Consider the following 23803-nt stretch of genomic DNA (forward strand, 5'->3'; position numbering starts at 1 on the left):
GGTCTGGGAGCATTTTAATTTAAAATTAAATTAAGTTTCTTAAACATTTTAAAACCTTATTTACTTTACATACAACAATAGTTTAGTTATATATTATAGCTTATAGAAAGAGACCACCTTAAAATGTTAAAATGTATTACTGGCATGCGAAACCTTAAATTAGAGTGAATAAATGAAGACTCGGCACACCACTGCTGAAAGGTTGCCGACCCCTGATCTAGGTGATAATTTGACAGGTGAAAACAGAAGCTAAATTCCTATTCCCATGTCAGATCTTTTTGTTTTATACTTGCAAAGAACTATTCACCCTCCCCCACCCAGAACTTTATCAGAAAGAAGTTTTGAATAGAAACTGCTGCATGTGACTTAGTCTTTCTTCCATGCAACTCGTGACCTCATACAGCCCTCAGACTAGTGGTGACACAGTAAGCATTTCCTGTGAACCAGGAGCCGTGCTGGTCCCACTATTGTTGGGCTTTTTTTTGTCTGGGGAAAAAACAAAAACTTATTTACTAGAAGCCAGTGTCCTGTTTGTTTATAGCTGGCTGGGAAATGCCATGTTGCAAGGGTCTCAGTGGCAGTGGTAGCTGCTGATAGAAATTGTTTTTCATTGAGTTGTGTGGGACTTCTAACCTTCTCCACAATGTCAGCTCATGGGGCCAGTACTAGAGCTTGTTTATCCAGGGTATTTTTTTCCTCTTCGATATTTGTGTGTTTTCGCTGACTGCTAAATAACAGTACTTGAATTACCCCCCCCCCCCTGAGGTCAACAGAAAAATCAAAAACAATTACAAGTGTTGCCTAGCTCAGTGCATGACTGTTAATGGTCACAAAACAAAGTTTGGATCCTGTTCCCTGACAGGACAAACACAATAGTGGAAAATTGCAGGCAAAAGGATTATAATAAAGGAACAGCACCCGAGAGCTCATGGGATTGGTAACAGGATGCAGGTGCTTTCACCTCTAGGTTCCCCAGTTCAAGCCTCATTGGACTAAAAATGCTTATTGATGGCTTGTTTGGCCCATCTAGGCTCAGTCACGAACTTATTACAGTCCAGTTACCAGCTGAATAGAGCAATTGACAGAAATTGCCACCTTAGCGAGACTCGGGTGAAAGGACCAGTGACTGGATGGGAATAGATGAGTACCACACAATAAAAGATTAGTTCATTCCAAGTTCAGTCAAAATGTCTCCCTTGGTGTACCTGTTCTGAGTGTAGAGAACTGGAATCTACTGGGCTAATAATCTGACACATTTCACCTGAATGAAATTCACTTTTAAAATACCACATGGCTGCCTTTTTTTTACCACTAGATGGTGGTAATGAATATTCCCCAGCACAACACAGCAGGGGATTTAAGTTTTTAGCACTGACCAAGAAGGTACTCCCTCATCTTCTCTCTTTATGGCTATACATGTTCAACATGCCATCACCCTCACCTTATTTAAATCCTGCCTGTAAAGGGGAGGGAAGAATGCAAAAAATGGAACTATGGGGATGCACATGTGCCTTCATAAGTATCTGTAATATCGTTTTCACCCTTCTTACCCCCTCTGTGATGTTTGATCCTCACTTTGCAGTGTCTAAATGTGACATCTCTTGGGTAGGAACCATATTTTGTAAGAGGCACCTAACATTTTGGGACACTTCAGCTTCATCCTTTCAAATTTCCTCTGTGTATTTTCTCCTAATGTGGGTGGGGGAGTGTGTGGATGTGTGGGTGGGTGTGTGCACATGAAAATACTGTGACAGACTGGTTTGCTATTAGTAACTCATATGCTAGGATAGAAGTAGAAACAAACTCTTGTCAGGAACTACTCCAAAAGTGTCTTTGGCCTTTTGACTGTAATATAAAATGCCTATTGCTATACAAAACCTGGTACTACTGGAGTGACCAAGATGCTATTTTTGAAAGTACCCCCTCCCCCAACTCTGTTCCTCAAAAAATAAAATCCCTTAGGCATGCAGATAGTCTGGGCTTTATGAACATCTAGGAGGGATGTCTTGAAGTCTCACCGCTGAGCCTTGTTGCAATTACGAACACTGAATTAGCAAGCTATGTCTATACTACACCTGGGATTGAGCCTCGCAGCCTGGGGCAACAGTCTTTTGTGTTTGTGGGACTTGCACTAGCTTGCTAAAAATCAGTCTGGATGTTGCTGTGACGCTGGAGCTCGGGCGCCCAAACCCATCCCCTCCCTCTGCATGCTTGAGAGCCCAAGCTGCAAAGTCCATGTTGCTATTTTTAATGCACTAATGTGAGCCCTGCCAACACCACCCTGTCAGTCCAGTCTGGGAGGCGCCCTCCCAGTGTAGGCATACTTTCAATGTTTGGAGAAGCTAGACATGCCTTTCTCTGTCCACTGTGAATCTTGGTGGGAAGAGGGTGTGTGTTGCAAACTTCTGACCTGCAAACAGCAGGGTGAATGCAAGGTTCACATGTGACAGCTGAACTGCAGTGGCAGAGTGTGGTAGTGTTAGTCAGACAAGATAAGGTGCAGCTGCAGCCTATACTCGGATGTCAAAGGTTTCCCTTCTTCTGACCACTAAATGAATGTACAATGGTCAAATCACTGTAGAAGCCATCTCTACAAAGTTACCTCTGACCCATTCAAGGTGTCTTGACAGCTCTGCAGAAAAACAGGAGGCGTTGTACTTAATTTTTTTTCTCTTTTGGCTCAAGTTTTGCACAAGTCTTTATAATACATTTCTAAAGAAGAATATTCTGGCTACTAAAAAGTAGTTTGCTGAAAAATTTCAAAGTTGAACATCTCAAACCATATTTACTTTAGGTGTCTAAATGGCTTATTTTTCCCCACAGAAGTACTGAGCCCCTTTTGAAACTCTTGCAAATTTAAAGTGTTCAGTGCCTCTTGTATGTTGATTTAGGAGCCTAGCTTTTGGTAACTAAGACTGTAAACCAGGGATTGGCAATCTCTGGCACGCAGCTCGCCAGGGTAAGCACCCTGGTGGGCTGGGCCAGTTTGTTTTATCTACCACGTCGGCAGGTTCGGCCCATCATGGCTCCCACTGGCCACGGTTCACTTTCCCAGGCCAATGGGGATGGTGGGAAGCCGTGGCCAGCACATCCCTCAGCCTGCACCGCTTCCTGCCACCCCCATTGGCCTGGGACAGTGAACCGCGGCCAGCCAAACCTGCCGACGTAGCAGATAAACTGGCTCGGCCCGCCAGGGTGCTTACCCTGCTGAGCCGCGTACCAGAGGTTGCTGACCCCTGCTGTAAACTTTCATCACTGCGATTTGTCTTAGCCTGATTTGACTATTCTGTGATTTACATAATGTCCAGAAACCAGCTGACCTTGCAAGTAGTAAACAGAAAGAAGTAATGCTAGCAATAAAATCAGTTTAAAAAAAAAAAAATCTTGTGACACTTATGCAACAGTTCAGTAACCTTTCTTTGCAATTCATTAACCTTGCTTCAAAGAATGCAAATTCACTCCCCGTCTGTAGAATTTAGAGAAGTGAAAATTCTATTGCAGCTGACAGAAAAGGTTTAAAAGTGGGTTTTCAGTTTGTACCTGAGTGATCAGTTCAAATCAGATTAAAGATTGATACACAAGCTAATGCCATATCAAGTTCCTTTCTCTTAACTGAAGGATGTAATACCAGAGGAAAGCCTCTGAATTTTTATGTACTGTTGTACCTACATGTCTGGTACATTTCTTTGACTTCAAATAGATTGATATTGTCAATGTAAGTAATTGAAACTTTTGCTAGCTTTGGGTGTCTTCAGATGTGTTTTATTTGAAACTGTATGGTTAGCATGCAACACCTTCTTTGGCTTAAATAGATTAAGCCTTTCTGAGTTGAGTTCAGATGTCAAATGTCCCAAAACAAAAATTACCCAGTTTTGAAGCTCAAAATTTAAATACTTCCCAGCATACACATGTTGAAAAGGTTCGTGGCATTTGACTTGTTTCATGTCATGGTGACTTCTGCACAGACCAGTTATGTTAATGAAACTGTAATTACTGGATGTCTTTTAAGGTAGTACTTGTTATAACAAGCTGCATCACATGGCGTGAACCACTGATGCAGGGCTAACCTGACGAAAGGGGATTTCTAGGGAGTAAACAGTGCTGGGCGTTTCCTTCTCTTATGTCTTGCAGGTATGTAGTGGGTGCAAAAAGTCATCCAACCATAAGTGACTTAAAAACCTGTCTGGCTTTGAGCTTAGTACATTGTTGTGCTGAAGAATTTCCTCCTCCTGAGCCTGGTTTCTGCATTTAAACTTCCTCCAGCCTGTGCAATAGATGAGGCATGGATAAGTGTTAACATCTTATATGGTCTGGCTTGGTACATGTTAAACATCCAGAGCCTGATTCTGCTGTCATACTGGAGTAAACTAGTAAAGCCAAAAGAATGAACACTGGTATAAAATCAGTATGCAAGCAGAGGCTGGCCCTCAGGCAGGACTGTATCCTAAGACCTACTCCTGTGCGAGTGCACCCCTGCTGGCTGACTTTGTGCAGTGCTCTGCCAGGAATAGGCTCAGTGAGGGGAGCTGGCTGGTATAGATGCAAGCTAGAGCTGTAGTCTGAGCAGAGATTGCAGAAAGCCAAGATCAAAGCTGTTAACTTCTAATTGTCCCGGAAAGCTGGGAGGTAAACTTCACATGTCCCACAAGATCTTGAGCTACACCTAGAAGGGAGCACCAACTCAAAGCCTTCCTGCCCCTGGCCAATATCCGAGACTTCATCAGCCTGTCAGAAAAGCTAAGCAGGAGCCAGCAGGTGGTAGCCTCCGCCATGGTGTGAACACTTGGTCTCACAGCCCCATCTATTTGTAGTTCCCTTGGCACGTCTCTCTGAGCTTTGTCCCATAGGCCAGTGGTAGTTATCTCATAGCTTGCAGTTGTGTTCTCCTTCCCTGTTAGCTAACTTAAGCTCTATGAGTGGGATCTACATCAAGGAGAGACTAGATCCTCTTCTAGTGGAGGATGTTGGAGGTGGATCTCTGCCAGTCAGTTGAACAGGACGCTGCTGGTCTTCAGCTCCAACCAAGAAAGGGCTATTAAAGAGTACCTGCTCCATCCACTGGGAAGAAAGCTTCTGTATGCCTTTCCACTAGTAGCAGAAGTCCTGACTAAACTCAGAGTGCGGTCTGATGAACTTAATAGCCCAATATTGGGCTAAGCAGCTGTGGTTGTGAACATGTTAGTTGGCAAAAGCTGGTCCCATCACAGAGGTTCTTAGCTTCAGAACATCATTCAGAGCCTTTAGGATGAAATGCTCTTCTTTAGTAAGCAACAACTAAATTCGGTCTATATAGCTTATTTACATACTGTTTCCTGCTATCTTGGGAAACCAAGTTCTCATAGAACAAGTCATCATATTAGTCAAGATTTGATGGTACTTTAAATAGCAATGAGATTAGACTTTCCTGAACTACCATATGGGTTTTTCTGAATTATTATCATCCCACTTGATAACTAATATCCACAGGATGAAAACATGAAGTGCAGCTTGACCTCAGTGGTAAAGATCAAACAGTTGTGATCACTACCTATGGTTTTGAATTGTAAGTATTTTTCTTTAGCATTAGAATATTGGCATTTTAGGCTCTGTGCTACTTAAACAATAAACAATGAACTGTTTTGCCCATATTGCTTTGTTGTAAATTGTGTCAAAAGGGTATATGAGGTAGTGCTGTATTAAAGAGGGAAAACACTTCTGAACATACATTCAATAAGAGTAACACCTGCTCTGAAGCACTCCAGACATCTATAGGCTGCGGGACAGCGTTACTCACACTAAATGTGGGTAGCAGGCTTTTTTCCCCTTTGTGTGGTTGGTTTTTTTTGTGTGTTTTTTTGGGTCTCCTTCCTTCTCTTCACTTGTCTTTCTCCAGATGTTGTTCATCACCTGCACTAGCTTTTTCCCATTAAACCCATTTCACTTCCTCCCTCAGTCCTGAACACACAACTCAATCTTCTTCTTTTGGGGGGGGGGGGGGTGGCAAAACAAAAAACCCTTTTGGTTTTAGAGAGGAGCAACCTATTTATCCATTCTGAGGGCTAGCAAATTGCTTTTTATCCATTGTTCAATTTTATCTGGAGTACACTTTGGTACAAAATTATAAACACAGCAATGAGTAGGGCACTGGTTTCATTTTAACACATTAAGATATTAAGTCCAATTTTCAAAAACTTTTAGCCCTGAATGTTGCTTTTTCTCAGACTTGCATCAGTTGGTTATTAATAGTTTTGCATCAGTCATTCTGCAAGAAGGGGAAATACCAGATGCAGTGGCCTACAGGTAATTCTTCAAGAATGTCAGAAGGCTCACTGTTTTTATATATCCATGTACAAGTAAAGTCCAAAAACTGTCCTGCTAAACACGGACTCCTCTATTTTACTCTCCCTACAGGGTCAAATCTCCCCACTGACTCCTAAATAATGCTACTCATTTTATAACCTTTTATTTTCAGCCATTTCTTCATGCTGCATGTGGTTTTAAATTGAAACTATAACTTGTCTAACTCCTGTGAGTTTTCTGCCAGTTAGGGAATCTAATGCAGTTGTGCATTCAGGAGAGTGACTACTAGAGACAAACGTATTGTTCATGTATTGTACCTTTCATAAACATAGAATCCTGTTAGGTCTAAAATGTTCATTGCCCAACATGTAATCTGTGAACCCTCTTTGTCTTTATTTTAGGTCTTCCTGAGCAATACTACAGCCTCACTTGGTTCCTTAGCCCCATCCTGGGCCTGATCTTCACTCCACTCATAGGTTCGGCTAGTGACCGCTGCACACTGAGCTGGGGCCGCCGGCGGCCTTTTATTCTTGCTCTCTGCGTTGGTGTCCTCTTTGGTGTTGCACTTTTCCTTAATGGCTCTGTTATAGGTAAATACTGGGGAAATCACCTGCATTCCTCTTTCTGCTACAGTCTTGGATCTAAAATATTTATATAAGAAACAGATGATGTGCGCTTGATTAATTTATATGATGTTTAGTACTAAATTAATAGTTTTGAGATTTCTAACATGTGAACTATCCCAAACTTTGCTTGTTTGTTCTCTTTCAAAAATTACAGTACTGTGCTAAATACTAGAGTAGATGTGTTGCAAGCCTAGCTGTAACTGTTAATACCTAGTCATTAATAGTGATTGCCAGCAGATTTGCAGACGCTAAGATGAATTCGGCCAGTTCTTGACATGGGAAAACTGTAGCAACCTGTTCACAGGGAAATGTTTCCTGTTGTGATCCATTTTCCCTTTAATGCATATCTGGCAACACATCCTGTTTCCAGCATTATTTCAAAAATTATCTTTTCACTTTTTCTTGTTCTTTTCTTAGTCCTGGTATTGAAAATGTCCAGAACACTGTTAATATTTGTTTATCAGAAACTGTATGTGGGAAAATAATTTTTCCTGAGTCCCCATCAAAGTTGTTAAAAATAAATTGTTTGCTTAGAACATAGTTTACTACAAGATTTAATCTAGGATCTGAGAATCTTTGTGAAATTTAGAATGGGACTGGCAGCAGCAAGTAAATTTGGGCAAACATTTACATCACCTTTGGATTGATACAATAGCAAGGAACCGAGCCATAACTCTTTTTTGCTCTTATTTGTGTGGTAGACACAGCCCTATTTTTAATATTTCAGGAAGCAAACTGAGCATTTGACACTGGGTCAGCATTTTACCTTTCCAAAGTCTGACTGACCCGCCATGTGACATTTTTAACTTCCTACAGTTTGCCCGGGATAAGAACTGTTCCTGTTAATAAACAAATCATGTCTACTTATTAGACATCAGCAACTTCCATTGCTTTGCTCTACCAGTTTTCTTAGACTTAGTCCCTGCAAGAAAATGTTAATGCTTGGAGGAATGGGTAATATATGATGTGGTTGTTACTTTGTCCACTAGTTGTCTCCCTGCTCCTGCTATTCCTTCTCCCCCCTGCAAATTTGTGAAAGCCATCTGACTGCCGGCCTCTTAATAGATTTATCTAGATAAAGAGGAAGCTCATTCTGATTTAAGATATCTCTGCATGTTAGTTTAGGTCTGCATCTGATATTGACAAACATAGCTTAATGCATCAGCTAAAACTTTTACTTGGCAACATTTCATCTTCTAGTGATTGATTTAGTAAAAATGTAATCAGTGGTCTGTATTCTCAAACTTTTAGAACACTTTTTTTTTAAAGTAATTATTACTTAATTGCAGTTAACTCAGGCAATTAACTCAAATAATGATTTAAAAAATTAATTGCAGTTTTAATCACTGTTAAACAATGCATCCGACGAAGTGGGTATTCACCCACGAAAGCTCATGCTCCAAAACTTCTGTTAATCTATAAGGTGCCACAGGACTCTTTGCTGTTAAACAATGGAATACCAATTGAAATGTATTAAATATTTTTCTACACTTTCAAATATATAGATTTCTATTTATCAACACAGAATACCAGGTACCAAGTGTACACTGCTCACTTTATATTTTGATTACAAATATTTGCACTGTAAAAATAAAATAGTATTTTTCAATTCACCTCATACAAGTACTGTAGTGCAATCTTTGTCGTGAAAGTGCAACTTACAAATGTCTATTTTTTGTTGCATAACTGCACTCCAAAACAATGTAAAACCTTAGAGCTTACAAGTCCACTCAGTCCTACTTATTCGGCCAATCGCTAAGACAACGTTTGTTTACATTGATGGGAGATAATGCTACCCACTTCTTATTTACAGCGTCACCAGAAAGTCAGAACAGGCGTTCACATGTGACTTTTGTAGCTAGCATGGCAAGGTATTTACATGCCAGATATGCTAAACATATGTGTGCCCCTTCATGCTTTGGCCACCATTCCAGAGGACATGCTTCCATGCTGATGACACTCATATTTAAAAAAAAAAGTGTTAAACTTGTGACTGAACTCCTTGAGAGAGAATTATGTCTCCTGCTCTGTTTTACCCACATTCTGCCATGTATTCCATGTTATAGTAATCTCGGATGATGACTCAGCACATGTTCTTCATTTTAAGAACACTTCCGCTGCAGATTTGACAAAACGCAAAGAAGGTACCAATGTGAGATAGCTACAGGACTCGACCCAAGGTTTAAGAATCTGAAGGGTCTTCCAAAACTTGAGGGGCAATGTATTATTATTTAACAGTGCGATTAATTGCAATTTTTTAATCGCTTGACAGCCCTAATTATTACCCTTTTGTCACTATGGGGGGAGGGGGGCGTTGCAGTATTGCAGAGGGAACAGAGATACATGTAATAGCATCATGCTCAGTATGTTCCATAGGATTGGGCCAAAAGAAATATGATGAGGTTCAACAAGGACAAGTGCAGAGTCCTGCACTTAGGACGGAAGAATCCCATGCACTGCTACAGACTAGGGACCGAATGGCTGGGCAGCAGTTCTGCAGAAAAGGACCTAGGGGTTACGGTGGACGAAAAGCTGAATATGAGTCAACAGTGTGCCCTTGTTGCCAAGAAGGCTAATGGCATTTTGGGTTGTATAAGTAGGGGCATTTCCAGCAGATCGAGGGATGTGATCATTCCCCTCTACTCAGCACTGGTGAGGCCTCATTTGGAGTACTGTGTCCAGTTTTGGGCCCCACACTACAAGAAGGATGTGGATAAATTGGAGAGAGTCCAGCGGAGGGCAACAAAAATGATTAGGGGGCTGGAGAACATGACTTATGAGGAGAGGCTGAGGGAACTGAGATTGTTTAGTCTGCAGAAGAGAAGAATGAGGGGGGATTTGATAGCTGCTTTCAACTACCTGAAAGGGGGTTCCAAAGAGGATGGATCTAGACTGTTCTCAGTGGTAGAAGATGACAGAACAAGGAGTAATGGTCTCAAGTTGCAGAGGGGGAGGTTTAGGCTGGATATTAGGAAAAACTTTTTCACTAGTAGGGTGGTGAACTGGAATGGGTTACCTAGGGAGGTAGTGGAATCTCCTTCCTTAGAGGTTTTTAAGGTCAGGCTTGACAAAGCCCTGGCTGGGATGATTTAGTTGGGTTTGGTCCTGCTTTGAGCAGGGGGTTGGACTAGATGACCTCCTGAGGTCCCTTCCAACCCTGAGATTCTATGATTCTATGATTAGTTTTAAAACACAGAAGCAATTGCAGGCCTTTGAGAAGTTGGTGGTATTGTTTGAGTGGCCTCTGCACATTTCCACTTTTGGAATGCACCATTAGTGTAGCTTACACCGGCAGGACCATCTAGGAGTGCTCTATATTGAAGGGTGCAATCTACAACATTGAATGGGGGAAAAATGAAACTCGTATAACTGCATTTATAACCAGTATTTTGACCAGTTTTGTAATTTAGTGGGTGCTGACCTCTCTACGCTGGCTACCTGTCACAAAAACTGCCTTTGGAATTTGGAGGATCACATGTATGAGAAATGAAAGATAGTAGCTGATACTTTCTGAGGTGCTTAAAACAGATTGACACTTGTTTCTCGAGAGTTTTTCTCATAAATGTAAAAACGTGTCTTCTGTCCCAGACCATGCAAGAAGCTGTGCCAAAGAACTGAAATGGCCATTTTATTCAGTAAAGGAATGTTTCCAGTAAGTGTGTTGGTTGCCTTTCTCTTAAGGAGATTAACCTTGCTTTTGCCCCTTTTGGATACAATGCTTAAAGATTTTTTTTTTTTCCTCCCACAGGTCTGGCCATTGGAGATGTCCCAGACAAGCAGCCCATTGGCATAGTTCTCACAGTGCTTGGGGTGGTGGTATTGGATTTTTGTGCTGATGCGACAGAGGGGCCAATTCGGGCCTATTTACTGGATGTGGTGGACAGTGAAGAACAAGACATGGCACTCAACATCCATGCCTTTTCAGCTGGTAGGCAGTTAACTTGCATCTCTCCTGCAATTTTTGTATCTGCATGAAGTTGACAAGTCATTTCACTGAAAGATTAGCTGTAGATGTTCACTGACCTTGCTCCTCGTGTCCATAGTGCATCGTAGCCATCCCAATGTGGAGGGTCTTGACACTTTTTTTATATGAACCCTGGCCATGACAAAATAATACTTGCAAGTGGAAGTATGCATCATATGATTATGCATCAATAATACTTGCAAGTGGAAGTGCATCATATGATTACAGGCAGTCCTCGGACTTGCGACACGGTTTCTGTAAATTGCGTCATAAGTCGAAACATTGTAACTCAGAACCGCAATACACTCCATTGCGGGACCGAGCATTGTAAAGTCAAAACCAGTGGTCGTAAGTTGCATCAGGGTGTCAACTCAGAAATGCTGTAAGTGCCGTTTGTCATAAGTCGAACGTCGTAAAGTTGAAGACTGCCTGTATTTGTATTACCGAAGCACTTAGGGGAGGACTCAGTCAAGATTAGGGCCCTGTTGCACTGGGTACTCTGCAAACATGTAGTAAGAGATTCTCTTCCCTGAAGTACTTCCAATCTAAATGGAAAAGACAGACAATAAACTGGCCCAAGTTTCACCATTATGATGATGTCAGTGAGTTATTCCACTAAAATATATCTGGAGTAATCTGGACGTACACCAGTGTAACCAAAAAGAGAATTGGGTGTGGTGTATATTTAAAATATATGGTAACATACCAAATGGATATTTGTTTCAGTTCCCTCAAAGACATGAATATTAAAACTCTGGTTTTCCCATAGTTGTAAATGAACCACCTCATTAGAAATATGTGGGTTTAGGGCAGTACTGAAATCATGTACTCTGTCAATTGCATCAGCTTGTTATCACATGATAACACTGGACTAGCCAATCACATATGGTCTTGGAGTTTAAGTCTACAGCTTTAGATAAAATTTTCCATTTTGTGAGAATTTGCCTGACTGCTTTTTATTTCTTGAACCTCTTCCCATTGCCAGACTGAGAGTTGACTCCAGCCTGGAAATATATTTTAAATTAAAGCTGGGAAATCCAGAATTCCAGTGCTCCACCACTTAAAATAATTCATGGCAGTCTTAAAAAGAGACTCGTACTTCCCATGAAACAAGAAATGTCTTAAACTTAGTAGTGGAAACTTCTACATGTCTCACTTCTTGTTTCTGTGCCTTTCTGGATCACCTTTTGGGTGCTTTAGATGAGATGGTATTTCAAGGAAAAATTAAGTTTGAGATCAAACTGAATGTAACCTTTATTTTCATGCAGCAAAATAGTAACTGTTTGTTTCCCTTCCTCAGGTCTTGGAGGAGCCATTGGCTATATGTTAGGAGGGCTGGATTGGATGCAGACCTTCTTGGGTGACCTTTTTAAATCTCAAGAACAAGTACTTTTCTTTTTTGCAGCCATTATTTTCTCTGTCTCTGTTGCTCTTCACCTTTTTAGCATTGAAGAAGAGCAGTATAACCCTCAACAAGACAGAATTGAAGATGAAGCAGATACACTTTCTAGTGTTAAGCTCAGTGGCAGCCTTCCACCTCTGAATCGACTGAATGTAATTAGCGAGGAAGATCCCTATGGGACCTCTGTGTACCCAGAGGAGGTTCAGTCAGAGCAGGACCTTGATATGGAGTTCCTTGAGGTGGACATCGTAAGGAGTAAGAGCGATTCTGTTCTGCACATGCCAGATGCTACTCTGGAAATTGAATCAGAGCTGCTTTTTCTACATGACATTGAGCCCTCCATTTTTCAGGACCCTTCATACCCAAACACTCCCCTCAGCACCAGCCAGGAATTTCTGAAGTGCAGATTTAACCGCCTGTCTGCTTTCCTCAGGGAAAACGAAAGAGAGGAGATGTTGCTTGATAATCACTTGAATGAAGCCAAAGTCCCAAATGGCAATGGCTCCCTACCAAAAGATCTCCTCAATGGACATGCTAGGATTGGCATGAAGCAATCTAGTACTTCAAACTCCATGCGCAGGCGAAGGCACATGTTCTATCGTCAGCCATCTTACACCTTCTCCTACTATGGCAAAATAGGTTCTCACCGCTATCGTTTCCGACGGGCCAATGCCATTGTCTTGATCAAGTCCTCCCGCAGCATGAATGATATCTATGACATGCAGAAGAGACAGCGGCAGAGGTACAGGCACAGGAATCAGAGTGGAACAACGAATTCTAGTGGAGACACTGAGAGTGAAGAAGGGGAAACTGAAACCACTGTCAGACTTCTGTGGCTGTCTATGCTAAAAATGCCCAATGAGCTCCTGAGGCTTTGCCTTTGTCACCTCTTAACCTGGTTTTCCATCATTGCTGAAGCAGTGTTTTATACAGATTTCATGGGACAGGTCATCTTTAAAGGGGATCCCAAGGTGAGCAAAGAGCCTGTGTTGCCAATGCAGAACAGCTTGTAATTATTCTGTTTTGATTATACTCTAGTAAATCTTTGTTTCATGCAGGGTCCTTCTAATTCTACTGAACTGCATGCCTACAATGCCGGAGTTCAGATGGGCTGCAGGGGCTTGGTCATTTATGCTGCGACTGCTGCTGTTTGCTCAGGTAAGAGACTCCATGCAGACAAGCAATGAAGTATTTCTCACTAATCATGTGAGTGGGATACTGCTGGGACAGTATGTTAAATATTTTTTCCAAAGTAAAAACATAATTTTGTCTAGACTCCAGAGTGAACCTTCCAGTCAGTTTTTGCAAGGTTGAGGGAGGGGCATGAGAGAACTTGCAAATGCATTTCACATGTTATAATGAGTCTTAAGGCTGGCTCCTCAAGTATCTGTATAGCAAAGTACCTCAAATGCAGACATATGAACAGCTCCTTTCTAATAGTTTAAAACCTAAAACCACTTCTGAGGACATTTGTGACTTTTAGCCAGCCAGCCATCAGAAAACTAAAACTGCCTATCAAAAATGTTCATCTTGTGGTCTTTTAAATTTTTTAAGACTATTCTTTAAATAATACCATTCTAAGACATGAATCTGTGTGTAAGTTTGACAGATAAGCACCCTATAAACTTCAGAGCTAACATTTGCACTTGAAATATACTGTAACATAGAGCTTTAGACCTACTTTAAATCTGCCTTTTGCAGCCCACACATGAGTGCATATGCACATGTAAATTACAATTTAATATCCTTGGGACCATCTCATTATTCAGGCATGTCCAGCCAGATGTCTCATTCTAAAATACAAAAGGAAGTCTGGCTCTGGGGATGGATTATTTAATTATCAAAAGCATGTAATTTAGTAAATATCTGAGTTAGGAACTGAATCTATCCTGTACTCAAAATATCTGGACACTTTTTTTTCCTTTAACAGAAAATGTTAGTTAATACCATTGATCACATATAGTGGTATCATGATACCACTGAATTGGAATCCTGCAACACTTGAATTCTAGTCCCAGCTTTGCCACAGGCTTGAATTGTGGCCTTGGGCAAGTCACTTAACCTGTGTCTGTTCCCCCCTTCTTTGAAATGGGGATAACATGTTCCTACCTCCTAGGTAGGTGGTGAAGATTAATCAGTGCTTGTTCAACACTCTCTGAACATATAAAAAGTGCCATGTAATCCTTAAATGTTATGTCAGACTGAAGGACTGAGTATTGTAAAACGTAATTCAGTAGACTAATGTGTATTTGATTTTTGCTTTTAATTCTCTGCAGCTTTACTACAAAAATACCTGGACAACTACGACCTTAGTATAAAGGTGATCTACATTCTGGGCACGCTGGGTTTTGCTATTGGAACTGCAGTGATGGCTATGTTCCCCAATGTGTACGTCGCTATGATAATGATCAGCACTATGGGAATCGTCTCTATGAGCATATCCTACTGTCCTTACGCGCTTTTAGGACAATACCATGATATTAAAGAGGTATGTGAAATAGTTAACTATAGCAGTTCACTTACACCTCTCTATTTAGATTGTGAGTGACAAAATAGGTCTGCCACATCCACTTGCTTGCGATATATGCACTGTTGGGGCATCTCCTGGAGGAAAGAGTATGATAGTGAACAGCAATGACTGCTACTTAATCAGGCCACAATTAGCATAAAACTCTGCTCAGTGGGGACACAGCTTGATGCCAAGTTGCTAAGTGATGGTGTAAAAGGGGTTAAATGCATATGAAATATGAGCGCAGGCCTTTTAATTAAAAAGGAGTGGTCAAATAATGATTAAAAGGAAAGTGAGGCAATGAATGCAGTCATTGCACTCCTATTCATTGCTGTGTCTTAAATCTTGGCGAACCATTTTTGTTAAAGGACCTGTCTCCTTAATTGGGAGGATAGGCTGTCTACTGAGCTGTCCCGTTTAAGCACCATCTGCTGTATTGTAAACCTGTTAAAGGCTCTGATAATAGTCTGGAGATACAACCCCAGGTATCATAAGTGCAACGATTCTGTTGTCCTGACTGATTTCCAGCAGAAGTGCAGTCAACTTCACTTTCAGATTCTTAGTACTGCTGTGTTTGGGTTCCAGCCTGCAAGAGTACTTCTTGGACACATCTGTTTTCATTGACATTGTCTAAAATATCAAAGTTTCTACTGGTCAATTCATTTTAAAAAATGACCTTTATAAAACTTAATTTTGAGCCAACTGCGATGGCAAAGGCCCTTAAACTGGAGTGATTAATGGCCTGTCTGGCGCAAAATAAGCAGGAATTATCACTCCAGAATAATGGATTCCAGTTAGCTGATAGACCTTAATAGGAGCTGTGTGGATAGTAGTATTTTTATTGCCTCTGTACCATTTAATCTTCAAGCAGAAATGAGTGTTGCCTGTTTAACCATTCAGCATCCCCACACAACCCTCTTGGGTAGAGATGGTGTGTCCAGGAGGGAATGTGGTTCAGGAAGTCTGGGAAGACTGTTTATGCTTAGATCCCTGACTTCTAATGTATATTCCTTGTCTTTCAGTATATTCACCACAGCCCTGGGAACTCAAAGCGAGGATTTGGCATAGACTGTGCTATCCTGTCATGCCAAGTCTACATCTCCCAGATCCTGGTGGCCTCAGCACTTGGTGGAGTGGTGGATCTAGTAGGCACAGTCCAGGTTATTCCAATGGTGGCATCAGTAGGATCCTTCCTGGGCTTTTTGACGGCTACATTTTTGGTGATTTATCCTGATGTCACAGAGGACCCAAAGGAAGAACAGAAAGGACTGAGCCCTCCCGAGACCACCGAAAGCAATGGGGTGGATGCAGAGAAACCAACTGCTATAAAGCTCTCGCGTAAAGGGGCAGCCTCATCAGAAGTGGAAAGCGAGTCAATAGTTTGAACTGGTCGTTGTTGTTTATACACATTCCAAGCCGTTCAGGTGCATGAATGCAGGTGCATGAATGAGGATGTTCTTAAGGAAAATTCTGACTCTCTTCAATAGTTACTTTTTTGCTTAAATTGCAGCAAAAATGTCTTTCATATGAAAACGTAGATGAAATTCTGTAGTCCTAGGATAGGTTTGAGCAGATGGCTATCTTGCTGATTGCTTTCTCTACAATTTAGAAATTGTCACTTCTGAACACTTTCTTTTAAATTAAGAACACACACATTTCAAATCTATCAATCTGCAGGTACATTGTTCGTTCTTGCATGTTTTTTAAAATGTCATGACAGATTCACAGTGTATACAATTAGCAGTTTAGAAAAATGAAGGTTGCTTGCAATTTTTAGACTGTAATTGAAAACAAAAGCTATTTTGACCATAGGCTTTGCTAATTTTTTGTCTGAACATTTCAGATCTTGATGATGTAATAGGTGAATCAAATGCATAGACACCTTTTTTCTTTTCCCCCTTTCCTATAGATACAATATTTGGTTTGACAGCTACAATTTTTTTTAACATTTGTTTGGATTTCATCCTATTTTAGTGGGTGCAATTACTACCGAGTATTTTTCTTTGCAATTACTTGTTTTTTAAAAAGCAATTTACTAAAGTTTAATAGAACTGCTGTCAATTATTTTATTCAAACCGTTCAACAAGTTTGTTCCCAAGTACTGCTGCTTGTCAGAAATTGATGGTCTTGGGTGTGTGGTTTAGCTGCTGATGGAAGTAACAGCAGCTGGGAAGGTGATCTGCCTTTGCAGTGAGCGCAGAATTTAATGAGCGGCATTGGAACATGCTGTGACAGTTTTAGCAGGGAGCTTTGTGTGTTGAACTTACTAGGGTTGATTTTTCTCTCAGTATTTAAAGCTGATCATCTCATTTTGATGAAACTGCCATGGAGAAAGGAATTTCATTCAGTTGGCTTCATGGAATTGATGTGAGGATTCTCTTTAGAGGGGAAGGAGGTTGTTGATTGCACTTTTATGATCCTTTAACCCTCTGGCTGGGAATCACAATAGTATAGTCGGTGTCAGTACAACAAGGTAAACCGAAGGCCTACCTCTATAACTTTATGCCATAGTCTGGTTATATAAAAATCTGTGTCAGAAAAAGCTTTGGTCCTTAAAATCCAATCCAGGAACATGTAATGCACTTCCTGTCCCTACATAGGAGTTGTATGCTAGAGCTCTTAGATTGAGCTGCCGTCCTGATGTATAATACTGGATTCAGGACACAGCTGCAGTGCAAAGAAACGTTCAGTGACGAGCAATAGGAAAGATACTATTTTTAATTTAAATGCTTAACTGAATTTTTAGCAATGCCCAAAACCATGGGTAGACGCAATTCAGATGCAGCAGCCTTTTAAAGTGTCTTTATACACAACCACCAAATTTCCGGTCCTTTCCTTATAACAAGTGTTTGTAACTCTATTTACTCATTTCCACATGGAATAGAAGAGACCTACAGCGAGTTCACAGGTTTCATCAGGCAAATCCAGACCACTGTTGTAATATTTCTGCTGCCTCAAATTCATTAAATCGTTGCAGTACTTTAGAGTGCATGTCTGAATCATGCTGCGATAGGCATTCAAAAGCAAAGTTTTATATATTTCAAAATGACAAGCCGTTTTTAATTACTTGAATTGCACGTGTATTTAAGAGAAGATCTATATTCTGGTGTAGTTGAAGCTAACTCTCCGTCTTGCCAGTGTCGTTGATAAATTACTGATGGCATCATATGTTTACTTCTTAGCTGAAGGATTTTAGGCAGTACTCTTCACTCTGACAGGAGTGAATATACTGTCTTTACATTGAGTGCTATGAAATTCCACCACGTATACAGAATTGCATAGGACTCTTGTTTGAAGTGTGTTAAGGAAAAGAGATTTTTGTTTCCTGTGAATATTTTTTTATTAGAACACTTCTGAATTGTGTGTTCAGACAGGAGAATAATACTACTGAAGCATTTAAGACCTTATTGAAGAAATCAGTTAGAAATATTTCTCACTGAACGCTTGGAGTGAGTTTTATCTCTGTATATAGTCTAGTCGGGTTCACATATAACAGAATTGCAATGCTGTTTCACCATAAATGGCATTCCTGTGAAATACAAACCTAATTAGACAGTTTTAAAGTTTGGCATCAATATTTTATTTTAAAATACTCTAAGGATTCTGCATCTTTGTTAAACGGACACAGTCAGTCGTTCTTTGTAACTTACACATAGAAACAAGTTTTAAAGTTACCGTTGCATGTGAGATTTGTCTATCAATTTAATCTGTAATACCAATCTGGTCCTTTTTCCTCTCGACAGATGTTTCACTGGATGTTGTTTAAATTGCCATTACTCAGCATAGCGCTTTCTTGAGCCAAAATGTGCACTGGCATCATCAACTGGTGACAATTTAGCCTTGGAAAGAGCAGTGGGCTGCCTCTTGCTACGTAGCAATAGAGGGGTCATAAAACTTTGCTGTTTGGAGCTGGGCGCACGCACACTTACCTCCCCCACCCCTCTAAAGTAGGGAGGTGAAGGTTTGATTGTGGGGTGGAGTCAGTTTCAGATCCAGAGGATTTCAATCAGATCAGATGGAATTTTGTGCTGACCAGCCTTTACCAAGCCTCTTTCCTAAGAATTGGAGACTAGAATGTGCATGTTTTGGGCTGGGAAAGCATTGTTCAGATTATCCCATTAAAATATAAACTAACTGTAAACATAGCAACGTTTTACTGTGCTTCAGCAAATGAAGGTCCCAGGGAAACAGTCATTCAGTGTAAACATGTTTGCATCCTGCTGGCAATACTTCATGTTTGGGTAGCCCTGCTTAGGCCTTCAAAGACTTGTAACCGAAGTATCTCGTTCTATAGCCTAGCCAGGTTACGGAGCCTGATGAAATTAAAGATGCTTTTCAGCTTCAGACTTGGATTATCAGAGGTTTTTAATTCTAGAGTTCTTTGATTTTGAGAGATTCCCTTTGTAGCCCAGGCTTTTCCTTGGGGTAGATAACATATCCTATCCCTCATCTTCAACTGCAAAGAGATTATTACTTTGATGGGTTTGACTAGTGCAACCTTAAAGTGTAATCACCTTATTTCTTGTTGTGGAATTGAAGGGAGGAAAAAGCTGATGGAGCTGTTTAACTTCCTGGTGACTCTAAGTAGTGTTGAGGTTTGCCACTATTACTACTTAGCCCACTTCATCTTCTGTACGCTATCAAATAAGATACATACTGCAGCAGGTTTAAGTTTCGGTAGTTTAATTCTTCCTGTGTTTCTCTTTACCGTATAGAACGTTACATCCACTCATTAAAAATCTTTGTTTCTTGATAACACTTGACAGATTTAGGTTCATGTTCTTAAAAGGTTAAATGACTTAAGTCTCTCTTGAAGCCTAGCAACCGGATATCTCACGCAAAGTCTAGCATTATGCTGCGTGAAGTCAGAGGCTTAAACATAACCATTTTTGGAAATTATAAAATTGAATTGGCTGCATTGATTTATCATAGTCTAATCATATTAAACCAAGCAGCTCAGTAAGGATTTCAAAAAATAGAAGCAATACATTCTTAGGAATGTTTTCTTCCAATTACTCAAATTATTTGCATGGAGACTTATTACTTAAATAAACCTTTAAATAATTTTAAGCTGATTTATCTCTGATCCACTCTGTCAACAGTCAGTTCAGGACAGCTGTTGGTGGGGAAAGACGTGTGCCTTTCACAACAAGGTGCAAAGAAGTATTTGAAGGAGAAACAACAAATCCAGTGCAAATTACAACTCCCTCTCTGAATCTCTTGTCCTTGCTGGTCTATCGTAGATGGATCTGTTTGTAAAATATGGAACATTCCCCACTTCAAGTCTAACCAGCAGGGACACTCTGAACTTAGACTCCTGCACTTATGAGTGACTTTCACTATGGAAATTCTGGCTGACAGATTCAGTTGAGAAACATGCCAAACATTCCCCAGAAAGCTAACTTTTTTTATACAAAAAAGGCATGGATGCTAGGGCAAGGGGAGTCTCACCCTAGGAGGAATTCCTCTTGTCCCAGAGCGTTTGAATAACTACATGGCAGAGGTGGCAGTATTAGGAAGTAGGTCGTTCAAGGCTAAGTCTCGCTAGAACCCATCTCTCTAATCGTGGGTTTTGGTGATGTAGGACTTGCTCCGAAGCCCAGGGAAGTCAATGGAAGGACTTTCATTCACTCAAGTGGGCCTTGGATCGGGCCCTTAATACCCATTTGCAGCTCTCTGGATTAAGACTAAATTTACAAATGGCAGGAGGAGGAAGTTAAATAGTTTAGCTGGAGACAACAGAAGCCCAGCTGGTGGGCTCCCTCCTTGAAACCTATTTTGATGGTCAAGATTATCTTTTCTCCAACATTTCCATATTTTTCCTAACTGCAATTGAATGTGATTTGGTTGTGTGACAGCCTGTGGTTCAGTACCTAGTTTTACCTCTAGTTTATATAGAGAATTTAAAATGTTTAGTGACAGAGCTAGAGGTAAAACTAGGTACTGAACTATATGGTTTGGGCCAAAATATCCTTGGTGGTTGTAGGTTCTTCCTGAATTGTACCAAGTAATGTTGTTTTCACTTGAGTTCTTCCCATTTTTCCCACTTCTTAATCTGCTGCAAGCTATAGAATATATATCCTGTTTCAAGAACTCCTGCATGAAATTCCAAGCATCTGAAGTATCTGTTGTGGAAGAGCGATTGTTTCTATTTGCAGCTGTGTTTTCCTTGTTTTCTGTTGCTAGGCCTAATGTAATGCACGCCAAATGTTGCACATGAATGGTATTGAGGACTCTGTGTAAGAAATACCAAGTTTTATTTTTCCTTAAGGTGACTTTTATGGCTATAGATAGTCCTTGAGCTTAAGCCGCCACACTGCAAGTTTGTAAATTTGCATTGAAAAGGGTCATTCTGAAAGGATAAGCTACCCAGAGTTTTCTATTTCTCATGTTGCATCCAGAATAAGCATATTGCAAATGCATCGTCTACTAACTCAAATGTTAAACTCTGATTTTATTTTAAGGGATTTTTCACTTCAGCAAGGGGAAATTGGATCCGAGAAGGATCCTTTCTCTCTTCACAATGTCACTAACGCGTGACTTCAGCCAGTCAGGGCAGAAAGGTTCTGCCATTAAGGTGCTTGGTTTTGCCCTGCTTAAATTGAAGATAATTTCCTGTAAGATGGATTTGAATTTTTAGACCTGAACAACCTTCAAATTTGTCTTGCTTTTAACCTGGCCTTTCCAGCCTGCAAACGGTTGCGTTGGACCCCTGGGGAGACAAATAGCTTTGTCTGATGTGCAGGGGACTGAACCTGTTGCATCATACAGCATCCTGATTAACCCGATGGCAACAGGAGCTGTCATTTCTGATACCAGCAGTAAACAGACTTCTTTTAGTGCTGTAGCTGTTGTCAATGTAACACAATTGCAAACAATTTTTTTCCCCAGCAAATATTGCACCCTAATACACGTCTAGGCCTCCAGTGCAAACTTCCGGAAGAGAACCCACCACACAAGCCCCTGTTTGATGAACTCTGGCTCCTTTTTATTCAAATTTTAAAATCGCATTTAAAGATCTAGGAATGTACCCCTAAAACACTATTATTAGCTTTATCGATTTAATACCCACCAGTGCCAGATTATTTCCAAGTTGTATTTAGTAGAACAAACCCCAGATGGCAATAACTCTGAACAAATTGGTGGTTCCTAATTTTTCTTTCTGATGTAACATGGACACCAAACTCTTTTGGTAGCCAAATGACTAGCTTGTTTAAAATGCCTCATATTAATAGAAAGCTGCATATAGGCATCTCATAATGAAAAAAATATTTGGTTCCATTGTGAACTGGCCATATGACAACTACTTTTTTATCAACTTATTAAGTTGGGGCAGTATAATAGCTCTTGCTGAGTTTAGCAATGTTTATAAGCGTGTGTTAAACACATACTAAGTTTTATGAGGAAAAAGGGATAAAGAAAAGCAATGTCACAGATGAATGTGTTTGAGTAGACAGCATACTTTTTTTATTTCTACACTGTTAAGCTTATTTTCTGTTTTTAAGGTCAAACTTTATTGCATGAGAAACTTTTACTGTGTTCTGCACTTTGTTCCCTTTTGTATAATCTTGATTTTTCATTTATGCATAGAAAAAATGGATTTAGAAATACTCTACTCCACATTGCATTGTGTTCCAATCTGTTGTTCTACAATTCAATCTTAATAAACATTTAAATAAGTTCGTGTGATGTCTGAATCCTGAGTACAAGGGCCTTACTGTCCTTGAAAACACATGTGTGGTGCATATCTTAGCCAAGAGTTCTGGAGAGTATGCGTCACTAGTGAATGAGGCGTGACTTGGTTTCAAGAGTGAGCCAAGAACACTTGCCCTCTAATATTAACTTTCTGTGCCGTCTCTGGCCAGTTATTTAACCACTCTTCACATTCCTCAACTGACAAATGAAAATAATATTACTCAACCTTTCAAGGTTTGAGAGTCTTAATTACATTGTGTTGTGTAAACATTTAAATACAAAGTGTTAAAGTTCGGGCCTCGACAGTGCTCCAAACACATTACACCCTTCACATATTTGACTAACATTTGGGACATTGTCATGACACAGCGAGAAATATTAGAACATACCATCTGTCAAACACCAAAACCAGCCTGGAATGTAGCAAACCTACATAAGCGCAGAATGGCTTGGGTCTTCTCCTCTGGATTGAACCATTCCTGTGCATAATGAGAAGCTGTCACTTACTGAGTTATCAAAAACTTAACTCTGTAGCTAAACCATTAAAAGGCACTTGAGATTGTTTATCATATTCAATAGCAGGTATATGAAATAATAAAACCCTAGTCTGACACTAGTAGTACTGGGCTTGGGTTGCATACCATACTTTGTAGTCTGAGCCTTGTGGAGTCTGCTTGACTGCAAACCCTCATTAGTCTCTGGGAACTGGCTGAGGTACCTTTATGTTTCAGAGACCACTATTGTGACTTTGATTCCCAGCACTTCTACAGACTTTGTACTCTGGAAACTCTTCTGCTCAGGTGAAGAGGCAGTGGTTCTGGGCCAACTTCACTCTTGGGCATAAACCAGCCCTAATTTTATTACCCACCTCCCAAGAGCTTTATTCTTCAGCCCACAGAATGCTCATGGATTTGCAGAATGTTTTCTTCCACATGGGAGTTGGTTCAAACTACTGCTTGGGCTTAGGCAAAAACTTATCATAGCAATAAATCTGACCTTCGGCATGGTGTGCTTGCTCAGGCAAGGCCTGTTGGCAGTGCCTGGAGGGGAAAAAAATTTCAATTAATTGAGCTGACAGCTTATTGTGTTGCAAGCCAGAAGTTGCCCAACTTAGAATGATCCTGCTATAAATTCCTCAGAAGACTCCCCTTAAAGGTAAGTCTCTTTTGTTCTTTAGTAAAACCACCCCCTTTGTCCAGCCTAACATTCCCAGAACATTGGGCTATCAGAGCTTTATGCTGCAGGCTGCGAGTGATGCTGCCCAACCCCTCATGCCAAGAGACCTCCCCCCATCACTCTGGAATGAAGAGAAAGTGTGTGGTGGTCTG

At 40.6% G+C, this 23803-nt stretch overlaps 1 protein-coding gene across 6 annotated transcripts in view; it reads left to right on the forward strand.

The window, feature by feature from the left end:
• SLC45A4 (solute carrier family 45 member 4) overlaps positions 1-22454 on the forward strand; it is a 96891-nt gene extending 74437 nt beyond the window's left edge. For 5 of the 6 annotated variants that reach the window (XM_045005708.1, XM_045005707.1, XM_045005705.1 and 2 more), the window contains 6 exons: positions 6681-6869; positions 10654-10833; positions 12170-13242; positions 13330-13429; positions 14548-14759; positions 15803-22454. In XM_045005708.1, the coding sequence (XP_044861643.1) occupies positions 6681-6869; positions 10654-10833; positions 12170-13242; positions 13330-13429; positions 14548-14759; positions 15803-16165 (2117 nt within the window). In that variant the 3' untranslated portion in view covers positions 16166-22454. The remainder of the gene's footprint in view (positions 1-6680; positions 6870-10653; positions 10834-12169; positions 13243-13329; positions 13430-14547; positions 14760-15802) is intronic. The other variant, XM_045005710.1, reaches the window with a different exon arrangement.
• Positions 22455-23803: the final 1349 nt, after the last annotated feature.

The sequence above is a fragment of the Mauremys mutica genome, chromosome 2, assembly GCF_020497125.1.
Source record: "Mauremys mutica isolate MM-2020 ecotype Southern chromosome 2, ASM2049712v1, whole genome shotgun sequence".
In the NCBI taxonomy this organism is placed as follows: domain Eukaryota; kingdom Metazoa; phylum Chordata; order Testudines; family Geoemydidae; genus Mauremys; species Mauremys mutica.